This window comes from Tursiops truncatus, chromosome 6 (assembly GCF_011762595.2).
Source record: "Tursiops truncatus isolate mTurTru1 chromosome 6, mTurTru1.mat.Y, whole genome shotgun sequence".
Classification (NCBI taxonomy): domain Eukaryota; kingdom Metazoa; phylum Chordata; class Mammalia; order Artiodactyla; family Delphinidae; genus Tursiops; species Tursiops truncatus.
In genome coordinates, this window is record NC_047039.1 from 106,741,078 (window position 1) to 106,753,246 (window position 12,169).

A 12,169-nucleotide genomic window follows, 5' to 3' on the forward strand; every position below is an offset into this window, starting at 1 on the left:
ACAGCCAGGCTCCAGCCCGGAGTGTAGGGCTCCTAAGCCTGTGCTTAACATGACCATACACCCTACTGCCCGCAGTAGAATTCAGCAGAAGTCTCCAGAGAAAGTCTGAAGGTGTTGAGGAGTCCAGCGTGGACTGGGCTTTGCCCAGATGCTGTTTCCACAACTTGGGCTGGGGCTGGCCTCCCCGGCCCCATGGGGACATGGAGCCTTCTAGGTCTTGAAGGGAGGGCACTGGGAGCTCCCTGAGTCCACCAAACTGGGGAAGGGGCCTCAGCTGCCTGCTCCCAGGTGAGCCGGGGTCTCTGAGGCGGCTGCCAAGGGATTGATGGGCAGCCCCTCTACTCAGAACTCTGGGGCCAGACCAGTGTCCCAGGCTGGACCTTGGGCTTCAAGGCCGTGGCCTCAGAGCCCAGCTCTTCCTGTCTTCTTTCTCTGCCCCCCTCTCCCGAGACGGCGCAGCCTTCTGGGGCTGCAGCCACGGCTTCAGGTCTGCCAGCCTGCTCCCAAGCTGTGTCTCACTCTCCGGTGTTCCCAGCTGCCCCCTGGATGCAGCCTCCCCAGGAATGTTCCACGGTCCCCTCGAGCTCATCACAGCCCATACTGCACTTCATACCGCTGCCCCTGCTGCCACATGCACAAAACACCCCCTACAGCTCCCCTACCCCGTCTCAGCAAATGGCACTACCACCCACCCAGTACCCACACCAGGAACCCAGGAGTCACCTCCCCCGTCCTGTCCTACACGTACTGCATCTGCTCAGTCACCAAATCAGGCAGTGGTTTCTTGTCCCATGTCCCTCATGCCCCTCTTAGTCTTTCCCACATCTGCATTAATACGGACCCCAACCCCTCCCAATGGTCTCCTCCTCTGGCCTCCACCCTCCCAGCCTTTCTCCACAGTCGCTCCACAGCTAAGACCCTCCACTGGCTTCCTACAGCCTCAGGCGAGCCCCCACTCAGCTCGGGTCCCCAAGGAGCCATCTCTCTCCTCAGGCACAACCTTCTCTTGTCCTCACGCTCCATCCCCATGGACTGGGCTCCTTGCTCCCACAGGGCAGTTTCTCTCTTCTCTGCCTTTGCTGCCCTTCAGCCTGGCATGCCTGCCCCCTGCTCGGCTGGTTGAACCTCTGCTGGTTGTTTAAGTCGCATGGAGGTGGTGGGCCCCTTCCTCCAGGAAGCCTTCCTTCCCTGAGCCTTGTTGGCCAGGGTGCGGGCTCCACCTTGATGCTCCCAGATGCAGGGCACTCACTGCACCCATATGTTGTCGAATCAGTACTGGCTGCTCACTGGAAGCCTCTGTCTTCCCCAGGCTGGGAGCTCCTGGAGGGCAGGGCTGCAGGAGGAAGGGAGGAGGTGGGGAGGGAGGGCTCTTTCTGGAAGAGACGCTGGACTGTGTGTCTGGGGAAGGTTGGTGGGCTGGGGGGTCAGATATGTAGGCTCAGTGACCCTAGAAGGCCACAGGCAACCTCAGCAGGGGCAGGGCTGGGAAGGAGGAGGCCAGAGAGACTGCAGTGGGCAGCCTGGACTCGGGGGTCGTAAGGGAGGTCATGGGACTCCTGGGGTACATCTTTGAGGTCTCCAGGACAGGGCAGGCAGGGCCAGTCAGTGAGGGCGTGCTCTGTCCCCAGAGGTCCTGTCGAGTCGTATGGAGGGCATGATGGCCTCCTACACGCCGCTGGCCCCACCGCAGCAGCAGATCGTGGCCATGGAGCAGAGCCCCTACGGCAGCAGCGACCCCTTCCAGCAGGGCCTCACGCCGCCCCAAATGCCAGGTGACCACATGAACCCCTATGGTAAGCTGCCCGACCCCCTGCTGCCCCAGCACGGCCCCTGCCCCCTGCCTGACCTGGCAGGCCTGGGGCTGAAAAAGCCACCTCCCGCCCCAGGGCCCCCCCCCCACCCCGGCAGCCCCTTCCGACACAGCCCACCTGCCTCCTCCTGACCAGAAGGGGGCGCCCTGGAGACCTCACCCACAGCCCCCAACCCCTCTGGTCGGGCACCGTCGGCAGGTCATCCTGTCCCTCCCTCACCTCCAGCCACACTGCCTGTAGGGCCAACAGGGCCCCCAGGAGCCCCAGCCTGTACCCCGGTGCTGACACCGCCTCTGCCCCCCAGGGAACGACTCCATCTTCCACGACATCGACAGTGATACCTCCTTAACCAGCCTCAGCGACTGCTTCCTCGGCTCCTCGGATGTGGGCTCCCTGCAGGCCCGCGTGGGGAACCCCATCGACAGGCTCTACTCCATGCAGAGTTCCTACTTCGCCTCCTGAGAGCCAGCTGGGCCGCACGGACGCTTGGGCAAGGGCCCTGGGGTGGGACTGCAGGCCGCAGAGGCTGCCCTGCCACCCGCACAGACTCTACAGACAGCCATACGGTGCCCTCCCCTCGGCCAACTGGGCCTGGCTAAAGTGCCCACTGGGCACAGCCAGACAGGCAGACGGGCACAGCCTGGGCAGGGGCTGTGTCCTGCCCACAGAGACTGTCACCCCCAGGGACCCAGAGCTCTCGGACAGCCACTCATCTCCCAGCCCCACCTCGGCCTCCATCACCTCCTTCCCCCTCCCCATCTCTTTTATGGGAAGCTTAAATTCTCTCTATTTTTTTAAATGTCCTCTCTCTGTCCAGGCCACCTCCATGGCATGGGCCTAGGTCGAGGCAGGGCCCCCGTGCATGCCCCCAGACGATGGTGGGTGTGAGATGTGTGTGTACCTGTGCCCTGCACTGTGCCCACCTCCCCCGCCTCTGAGGTCAGGCCCGCCAGCCTAGGATCACCCCTTCCAGCTGGAGCCTGGAGAAGGAGTAGGGAAGAGCCTGGCAGGTGGGCCAAGCCCACCACAGCTCTGCCCTGAGGGGCAATCCTGGCGGGACCAGGGACGGGTAGGTTGAGCCCAGGCTGACTCAAAGGGATGGAGACATACATGCAAACACACACACTTAAAGGCACACCCATGCGGAAACGCACACAGATACATAGACGTGCTGAAAGAGACAGACAGGCCTCTGCGGGTCAGCCCTGCCCTGCCCTGTCAGGAAGCAGGAAGCGGCCAGACAGGGGCAGGGAGCCCCTCTGATAGCAATAGGAGGGGAGGGAGGAAGTGAGGAGGGTAAGGTGAGCTTGAAGCACGTGGACACAGATGTGTCTTAGCTTCTGTCCAGATGGGGGCTGCCTGGGCAGAGACAGAGGCCGCAGAACCAGGTAGAATCAGACCAAATGGCAGAACCTCCAGGCGGAAAAGCATCTCTAAAGTCACCCACTTGGCACTCCATAGGATGTTTGGTTCCTGCCCAAGCCACTTCTGCCTCTCCTTGCAACCTTCAGTGACTTCATCGGGCCCCAAGTCAGCTGCCTTTTCTGCTGATTCCACCTCTGCTCTATTCAGCCCTGAGTCCTCGCTTCTCAAAGCCAGGCTTTTCCAGCTTCTCCAGCTCTTCCTTTTAAACTGTACCACTCAGCCTGGCTCCAGCTTTCCCTCTAAAGGTATGGAACAGATATAACCCAGTCTTCCCACTGTCATCAGCCAGCCAAAGTGAGCAGGTCAATCACCTCCCCCACTTTAGGCACCCTGCCTCTGTTAATGTGGCCTGAGACCCAGTGAATGGTTTAGGGCACATAACCTTGGAAACTCACCCTGCCCTTTTGTAACCAGAGCCCCTGACCCTGCCACACGTGTGATAGCTAAGCCGCAACTCTCTTCTCTGTGTGTGTGGACGGGGCACTTATCGGTCCCTGGAGAGCCCGTGAAGGACCTTGACTTTTTTCTTGTTACGTTTCCTCTTATTTGATTCATTCCAGCCTGTGGAGTTTCTCTGCACCCCAACTCTGGGACCACTGGTTTGTTCTCCCTCCTCAGCACGTCTGCCGATATAAGGAGTCGGCCCTGTGTGTCTCACCTAAGGCATGTGGACCATTTTGTCAAACGCCCTGCTAGGAGCCAGATACACTGTATCAACCTCTGCCCCCAATCTACCCAACTACTAACCCTGTCAAAAGAGGAAATGAGGCCAGGCTGATGGGCCCTGTTCTCAGGGACCCCTTGCTGGCCCCTGGAGGCCACTGTGTCCTCAGCCAGTGCTCATGGCTCTGCTTTCCATTCTAACACTGAGCCCTAGGCTGCAGAAGCTTGCCTGGTCCAGCCTTTGAGCTGATGGGATGACGGGTGTCTCTCCACCCGTCTGGAGAAGGGCCCCTCTGTCTGGCCCTTCCTGGGATCCTCAAAGTTCACCAACATCCTCTGTGGTTTTGCTTCTCTGTCCTCTGGGGAGACCTCAGTCCCTCCAGAGCATCCCAGGCCAACCTCCCTGCCCCTCCTGGGCTTCTGCACACACGTCTTGCCACACTCTTCCCCATGGCAGAGCTGGCAGAGCTGAGACGCGGCTCAGAGTCAGCCCTCAGGCCCCAGCAGCCAGCCTGGCCCTTCTGGGCTCTTCTTGTTCTACACAGAACTTCCACACGGTCTTAGCTGATGTCCTGAGTCCTTGTGCAGTCTCAGCCCACCTAGGTTCTGTGCCATCTCTTGGTCCTGGGTCACCACTTGTCCCTTAGGCAGCCACTCTGGTTTCTTGAGAGATGGTCCCCTTTCTCCTCTTATGCCCACACAGTCAAATCATGCCAGGGGCACTGGGGCAGGTCCAGGGGTAGATGTTCTCCCCCACCAGTAGGCCTGGCCCTTCTCTCCCAGACTCTTTAAGTTGGAAGGAACCTCAGGAATGGGTCAACTAGTCCACCCCTTATTCTGCAGCTGGAAAATGTGGGCCAGGAGAGGGGCAGGGACAAGGCCTCTCTCAACTAGTCAGGGACAGAGCTGGAGCAGAGAATAGGGACACCACGCCAGCTTCTCATCCTCTGTGTCTGGTGAACGACCTCCAGGCCGGAGCATGACTTGTCTTGGTAAAATTGCCATTCTGGGGCCTCATAAACCCCAAATCCAGCCTGGGCTCTGCCTCTGCCGTTACACTGCTCCCTGCCAGGAACTGGTACAGGACACCCATGCTGATGGCCCACAGATTGTCCAAGCGAGAGGGACCTCAGCCCCTCGTGCCAAAGATGCCCCATCAGCTAGTCTAGGTAGCACCTTCGCTGTACTGCAGCTCGCTGCCCCCAGGCTCTGATGCCCACTCTGCCCAGCTCTGGACTAGGTGTGGGGACACAGATGCACAAGATGTAGGCCCCCCCCGCCTTGAGGGGCTCTCTCCTAGGAGGAGAGGCATACACATTCCGCCCCAAGCCTGTCTGGACATTGCTGGGGACCCATTTCTCAGATGAGGAACCTGAGGCTCAGAGAAGGTCACCCAGCAGAAGCACACAGAACCGAGCAGGCTTGCTGGGGTCTGGGGCTAGCTGAGATGGCCAGGCTCTTTCCACTTCGCATAGCAAGTGCAGCCTTGACCTGAGGTGGAGGGCGTGCGTAGCCAGGACCACTCCCGCCCCTGCCGTGATATGGGATCACCATCACATGGTGCCTGGGTGGGAAGCCCAAGGGAAGGGGGAGGTAGCAGTCTGGTCTCTGGAGGAAGAGGGAGAAAGTAAGAGGTGGGCAGGGTGAGTGCTGGAGAAAAGGCGAGTCCTGCTTCCCTTTGGGGAAGTTGAGGTTCAGAGAGAGGAAGGAATATGCCCCAGGTAACACAGCGAGTGTTACCACCTACCCCGTGGAGCCTTCCAGGGAGGCCACACAGAGGGACGCTGTGGTTCTAAGAGTCAGACTGTGGGCTCAGCAGAGCCCATAGAGAAGGGGCCAGTGCCAGTGGGCTGGGCATCTTGGGAGGCTTCCTGGAGAGGATGAGGTAAGGGGGTCCACCACGTCCAGATGAGTAGGGCCCTAGCAGTGAGGCTTGGGGGAAGGAGAAGTGGCTGACCCCTGCCTGGGCCCAGCCTGAGCTCTGGGCACCACCTGGGGTGAGAATCTCATCTCCCATGTGGGAGAACCTGCAGCTCTGGGCTCACTCTGCCCCACGCGGAAGGGGGTCCACGCTCACAGGCACGCACACAGACACACTCACACCCAGACACACATGAAGGCTCACGGACCCACACTCGTAGACATGCCGCCTGGGGAGCAGGAGGGACCCTCCAACGTTTGGCCCTTGGACGGTGCCATTTCCAATGGGCGTCTCTGCTGTGCCCCCGCCCCCTCCAGGGTCCCAGGGGAGCTCAGCCCAGCCAGGTGTGGGGACCGGGCCACCAGCCACTGCTGTTCTCCTTGTACAGACTCTCACTGTCCACCCGCCATCCCCAGACACATTTTATTTAATAACTTGTCATTGTTAAATTATTTATTAGCGTTTACATCACCACCCCACCCTGCCCTCCACTCTCACCTTCTGCCTCTTCCCACAAAAGCAGAAAATGGAAACAAAAAAAAGATGAGACATCAGTATATTTGTAAATAAACCAACCTGTACACGCCTGTGGTGCCTCTCCTTGGGGGGAGGCTGTGCGGGGCCTGAGCCAGTCCTGCATGAGATGTCAGCAGATTTCTCAATGGGCACCAGGGACAGCAGGTCAGGAAGGGAGAGCCTGGGGTCCCTGGTCTAGCCGAACACATTCCCTTGTCCCATCCCATAATTGTCATCTCCCCAACCTTGTCCTATCCCAACCCCGACCCATCTCCATCCTTGAAACAAATGCATCCCTCCCATCCCATTCCATCCCTTTCCCCAACACAATCATTCATTCACCCAACCAATATGAAGGGCCCCTTAAGTGCCAGCCACTAGGCTGAGAACTGGGGCTTGGTCCCTGCCTCAGGGAGGTAGACAGTGTGATGTGAACTCAGTTGAGGTACAGTGCAGCCTTGTTATAGGAGTACCCAACCTCATCTGGAGGGGCGGAGCATCATGGAAGGCTTCCTGGAAGCAGCTACATATTAAGCTGAGATGGGAAGTTAGCCCGCATGGGGGCACTGAATGGGGAGGAGTGTCTGCAAGCGCTCCATGCTTGTGCAAAAACTCAGGGGCTGGCAAAATCTTGTGAGTCTCTTGAACTGCAAGAATAGCTAAGTTTGGGGCTGGGGGAGAAGCAGTGAGGCTGGAGGCAAGGCCAGACCATCCAGGGTCCTGATGCTGAGTGGAGAATAGATCCAATTAGGTCAGATGGACTGGAGACTGGGGTCAACTCGGTCACCTAGGTGACAGATGACTATGGCTTTGACCAGGGTAGTAAAATTGGGAAGAAAGAAGGGGGCAGATCCCGGAGATACTGGCGAGAGAGGAGTCAGGGCACCTGGATCACTGTGATGGGGTCGCTGGAGCACTCTGATCTGAGGCACGTGGAGCTGAGGGTCTCTGGGGCACCCAAGAGGTGTCCTGGACAGGGCTGAGCCTCAGAAGGACCAGATCTGAGTATCCAGGTGTTCAACAACCAGGTGGATGGTCACTGAGGCACAAGGTGGGCGAGCTCACCCAGGGGAATGTGACAGGGAGAATGAAGCTGAGGCCAAATCCTGAGGACTCCGGGCTGGACATGGCCCTGGGATCCAGGGGAGATGGGGGTGGGGGTGGGGCCGGGGGGGTGGAGATGGCAGAGACTCAAGGAATGTGGTTCTCAAAGTATGTTCCTTGAGGTCTCAAGTTTCCTCAGAGTACCTTGGGTAGTATCAGTGTGTGTGCGTGCGTGCCCATGTGTCTATGGAAATAGCTCTGTGGGTCAGTCTGCCTGGGTAGATTGTGTAGGAAGCTGGGAGTCTGCACGTATTGGTTTATGGTGTGCAGCTGGCTGTCTAGATCTATGTATGGAGTTGGGTGTCTCAGACTTGTGTCCATGTGTCAGTGAAGACGTTTGCACAACCACACCTGGGTGTATCATTGCACATATCTGCCTGGTTGTGCATCAGGGGCACCAGCGCCCCTGGGGGCAGCTCCGCCCCACTCTCTCCTGCAGCCTCGGGTGACTCCAAGCCCCAGGGGCTTCTGGGTGAGGCCCTTCCATTCATCGCTTTCTTTGCACCCCACACACCCCCGAGAGGCAGATGTCAAGGTCCCATGTTTCAGAAGCGAAACCCAAGGCTCAGAAGGAGGAAATGACCAGTTCAATATGACAAAGCCAACAAGAGGCAGAAGAACCAGGGCTCAAAACCAGGTTTAGCTGTAAACCCATGGCCTCAACACCACCTCGGATGTCTCCCTAAGCCCACACTCTCTGGCCCTGCAACCTGGTCCTTCAAGGTCAGGCCCAGGGACCCAGGGAGCAAGGAAACTCTCTCCTACCTTCAGAGTGGCCTCACTGAGGCTCAGAGAAATTAAGTCACTTGGCCTAGACTGCAGAGCACAGAGGCAGGACTAAACTGGGCCCTTCAACCAAGCCCCAGGCCTAGGCTTCTGAGAGAGGAGACTCCCAGCTCAAACCCCCCACCCCACTCCCAGCAGTGGGCTGCCAGCTCTCTTGCCGACAAAATTCTGTCACTAAAAAATGTTTGGGGGGGTGGAGGGGAGGGGCTGTGCTAATCCATTGCTCCCCTCTCTCCTGCCTGTCTTCTCCCCACAGCCCAGAAAGTGAAGTCAGGGGAGGGGGAGGAAATGTAGGCCAAGTATGGAGACAAGAGAGGGTGTGGGAAAAGGTCTCCCTCCAGGCCCCTCTTTCCAGAGGACCAATAGTAGCCAAGTCCCTGCCACAGCCAGTCACAGACTCTAGCTCACTGACCCTCACAACAACTAAGAACAGCTATTATCCCATTGCAAAGATAAGAAAACTGAGGCTTGAAGAGAAGTATCTTGCTCCAGGGTGATTCCTCCCAGGAACCTGGGGTTGGAGAGGGTCTAGACCACGGTTCTGTGGGAGTTGAGAAGAGGGGTGGTCCCAGGACAGGAACGCGACTCTGAGCCCACCCTACGAAACTTGTCTTCGAGGGTCTGAGGCCCGGCCCGGTCCTGCCTCTGGAGTTCACCACTGCTGCCTTCCCTGAGAAAACTGCGGGCTGTGAGGCTGGATTGGAGAAGGTGAGGTCTCTGCAGCAGCTACGTGGAATGCGAATCCACCTGACAGATGTGCGGTTGGATGGGCAGTCCAACAGGCATTAGGAGGATGGTCTGAAGGAGGGTGGCTGCATACAGCCCTGCAGTCCCCCACCGTGATGAGAGGGGCACCCCCTGGGCTCAGGCAATGCAGTTGGCCTGCTCGCCCATGGCTGACCTGCTGGAAGGTTCGATGGGCACTGAGGCAGAGAATTAGGTAGCTGAGGGGTTCCACCCATTGCCTCTGGGAGCAGCCTTCAGGGATGCTCACCGTGCACCCCACGCTGTGCTAAGCCTTGCATATCTCGTTCCACTTTCTCCTCGAAGTCCCGTGGGGCGAAAACAATTTAATGTCCACTTGACAGTGAAGACTCTGCTCTCTGCTGTTCCTCCTGTCCTGCTGGCCAGCGCTGCTCTGCCTCAGATGCCCCCTTTTGGCCTCTGAGTGTCCCAGACCCCACGCCAGGCAGACCTTGACCCCGGGCACTGACGGATGGACAGGGGTCTCTATTATGGCTTTGACTGCAGGGCAACCCCTGGGGCTTGACTGGAGAATGGAGACGGCCCCCGGATTGCTCATCCCTTTTGGTCTTCATCCCTTGCATGGCAGACCCTCCCAGGACCCTGCCCGCCTGTCAAGAGCTAAGAAGGAGCTGCGAGACAAGCACAAAGGACTCAAAGCTGGGGGAGGGGCTTCGTCAGCTGTGCCTGGGAAATCAGGGGAAGCCTCCTGGAGGAGGGAACAGCCAGAACAAGTGCTCAGAGGTTGGAGCCTCAGAGGACCAGGGAGGCGGGGCACACCCAGGTTAAATTCAGGATCCAAAGGCCAGAGACAGCAGGAGGTGAGATGCCCACACTGGGCATCCAGGGGTCAGTCAGGCCCTTGGCAGTGACAGGACAACTGACACATCCCATACTCTGATTTAGCTGAGAATGAAGTGAGCACACTGTGAGATTTTGAATAATAGAGAGGAGTATATGTAAGGTACCTATTTGTGGCCTAAAGAGGAATAATAAAAACCAAAACCCTCTGTATCCGCTCCCTAGGCTACAAAAATGTACCAAAAACGTACATTTTCAATTCCTTGGAGCCCTTGATGTGCCCCATCATGGTCCCAGAAGCCCGTTTCTTCATTTGAAAAACTCTGATTCAAATCGGAGCCAAATCTGCAACAAAGTGAAGTGCAGGAAGTTCTCAGCACAGAATCAAGCAAGAACGGGCCCAGTGGCAGGGGGCCGGCCCCTGGAGCATCTCCTGTCTGCACGGAACATCCAGGCGCCTTTCTGTGTGCAGCACCCCACTTTCACTCCTTACCTCCCTTGGGGCGCTTTGCTATTAAATCCCCAACACAGACCAGAAGCTAGTTTGAATTTTGCTTCTGAACCTGCAGTCACCCATCAGGCCACGAGGTGGCCACCGGGAGTCAGGCAGGTGACAGCTGAAGCATCAGTTAGGCTCAAGAAACAATGCAGAGATGGGGCAGGCTTCAGATCATGGCCAGAGAAGGAAGGAGGGAAGAAACTCTCCTTCTGGGAGGCTTCTGTGCACCAGGCCCTGTGTGAGCGCTTTACAAGGATGATACCATGCATTCCTCGGCATTCCCATCTTACAGAACAGAAAAATAGGCTCAGAGATGTTAAGGAACCTTCCCGAGGCCACACAGCTAGGAAATGGCAAAGTTGCGATTTGAACCAGAGCTGGGGCAGTGACAGAGACAAAGGGGGAGGAAAACAAGGGGAGGTGGCGGGGGGAAATAGCAGCGTTTCCTTGAGCCCTTGCTTCAGCGACTTCCAGCCTTGTCTGTCCTTCTCACTGATTCCTCACACTCACCTATGAGGCAGTTACTGGCACTACCTCCATTTTTACTGATAAGGAAACTGAGGCTCAGGGAGTCTTCGTATCCTCAGTGCCCTAGCTCCTGGGGAATCAACCCTCCCTGAGCCCAGACGGAGGAGCGCAGCGGATGAATAGAAGACTGCAAGGCATCCCCCACAGTCCCGCCTGGCCCCTTCTCCTCCACCCCTCCTTCAGTACCCAGAGAAGCCTCGTTCCCCAGGCACATAAAGGGGGGCTCCCTCACCAGTGCAAGATCCGGCTCCACCCTCAGTGTGTGCTGGTCCTTGTGGATGCTTCTAGAACAGGGGATGCAGGTCACAGTTGGGAGCCCCACATTCAAGGGTCAGTATTTCATTCTGATCATTTCAATCCCTGGGGCCTACCAATAGGGGGCAACTGATCTGGTGGGGGCCTGGGGCTCTGAGGGTATCCCATCCCACCAAGCTTCAGAGAACGGGGGTAAGTGCGATGATGTCAAGTTCCAGTCCCAGCTCTGCCAAATGCCGGCCATGTGACCTTGGGCAAGTCACTTAACCACTCCAAGCCTTGGTTTCTTTGTAAACAGAGGGACAGGCATAGAGCCATCATGAGGGTCACATGAGCAAGTGAACCAGGCACAGGGTTCAGCCAACCTCAGGTGCTCAAACAGTGCAGCTAAGATTATTCATGGGCGCTCCTCACTCTGCCTACCCAGGAAGCTCACTCAGCCCAGAACACTGAACCAAGAGGAGCCCAAGGGCCTTGAAGGCGGTGGATGCGGGGTGGCCCTTAGCACTGACAATGGCAAGGCTCCCCCTTCCCCTTTAGGCCAGGGAAGCTTCCAGGAGCTGGGTTTCCTGTGACACCAGGCTACCTTTCCCCATGCTCGGAGGCTGACAGACACCTGGGCCTCCCATGACCTCAGGGGCCACACCAGAGGAGGCATCGAGGCACAGACAGTCAGCCAGTCCTGAGTCTCATGGCACAAGTTACAGGGATGCTGGTCGTTATGCTATCTGAGCTCTTGGCCATGAGCACATGCCTGGCCCCCTCTGGTGCCACACACACAGAGGGGAACCCCCTCCAGTTCACCCACAGCTGGAACTGGGAAGCTGTGCCGCAGGGCCAGGCAGTGGGGTACTTCATAAGCAACAGAGGTCAATTGAAAAAGTGAATTACTGGTGCTGAGTTACTAATAAGCAAACAATCAAGTTATACCCACCACAAAAATGACCACAAACACAGCGACTGTGACAAGAGCAGAAACCTAGAGTCATGCTCTGCAAAGCAAAACTCTGGAAGAAAGCAGCTTACTACAAGGTGTCTTGTTGCTTATAAAATACTCTGCCAACAACGAACAATAATGATAATAGTGATGATGACCAGGACAATAACGATAGCTAC

General features: G+C 57.5%; 1 protein-coding gene across 2 annotated transcripts in view; it reads left to right on the plus strand.

The window, feature by feature from the left end:
- The window catches only part of LMX1B (LIM homeobox transcription factor 1 beta), an 83,941-nt gene extending 77,534 nt beyond the window's left edge, over window positions 1-6,407 (plus strand). Inside the window, exons 7-8 of one of the 2 annotated variants that reach the window (XM_033858602.2) lie at window positions 1,629-1,793; window positions 2,116-6,407. In XM_033858602.2, coding sequence (XP_033714493.1) covers window positions 1,629-1,793; window positions 2,116-2,273 — 323 coding nt within the window. In that variant the 3' untranslated portion in view covers window positions 2,274-6,407. The remainder of the gene's footprint in view (window positions 1-1,628; window positions 1,794-2,115) is intronic. The other variant, XM_033858603.2, reaches the window with a different exon arrangement.
- The last annotated feature ends 5,762 nt before the right edge of the window (window positions 6,408-12,169 follow it).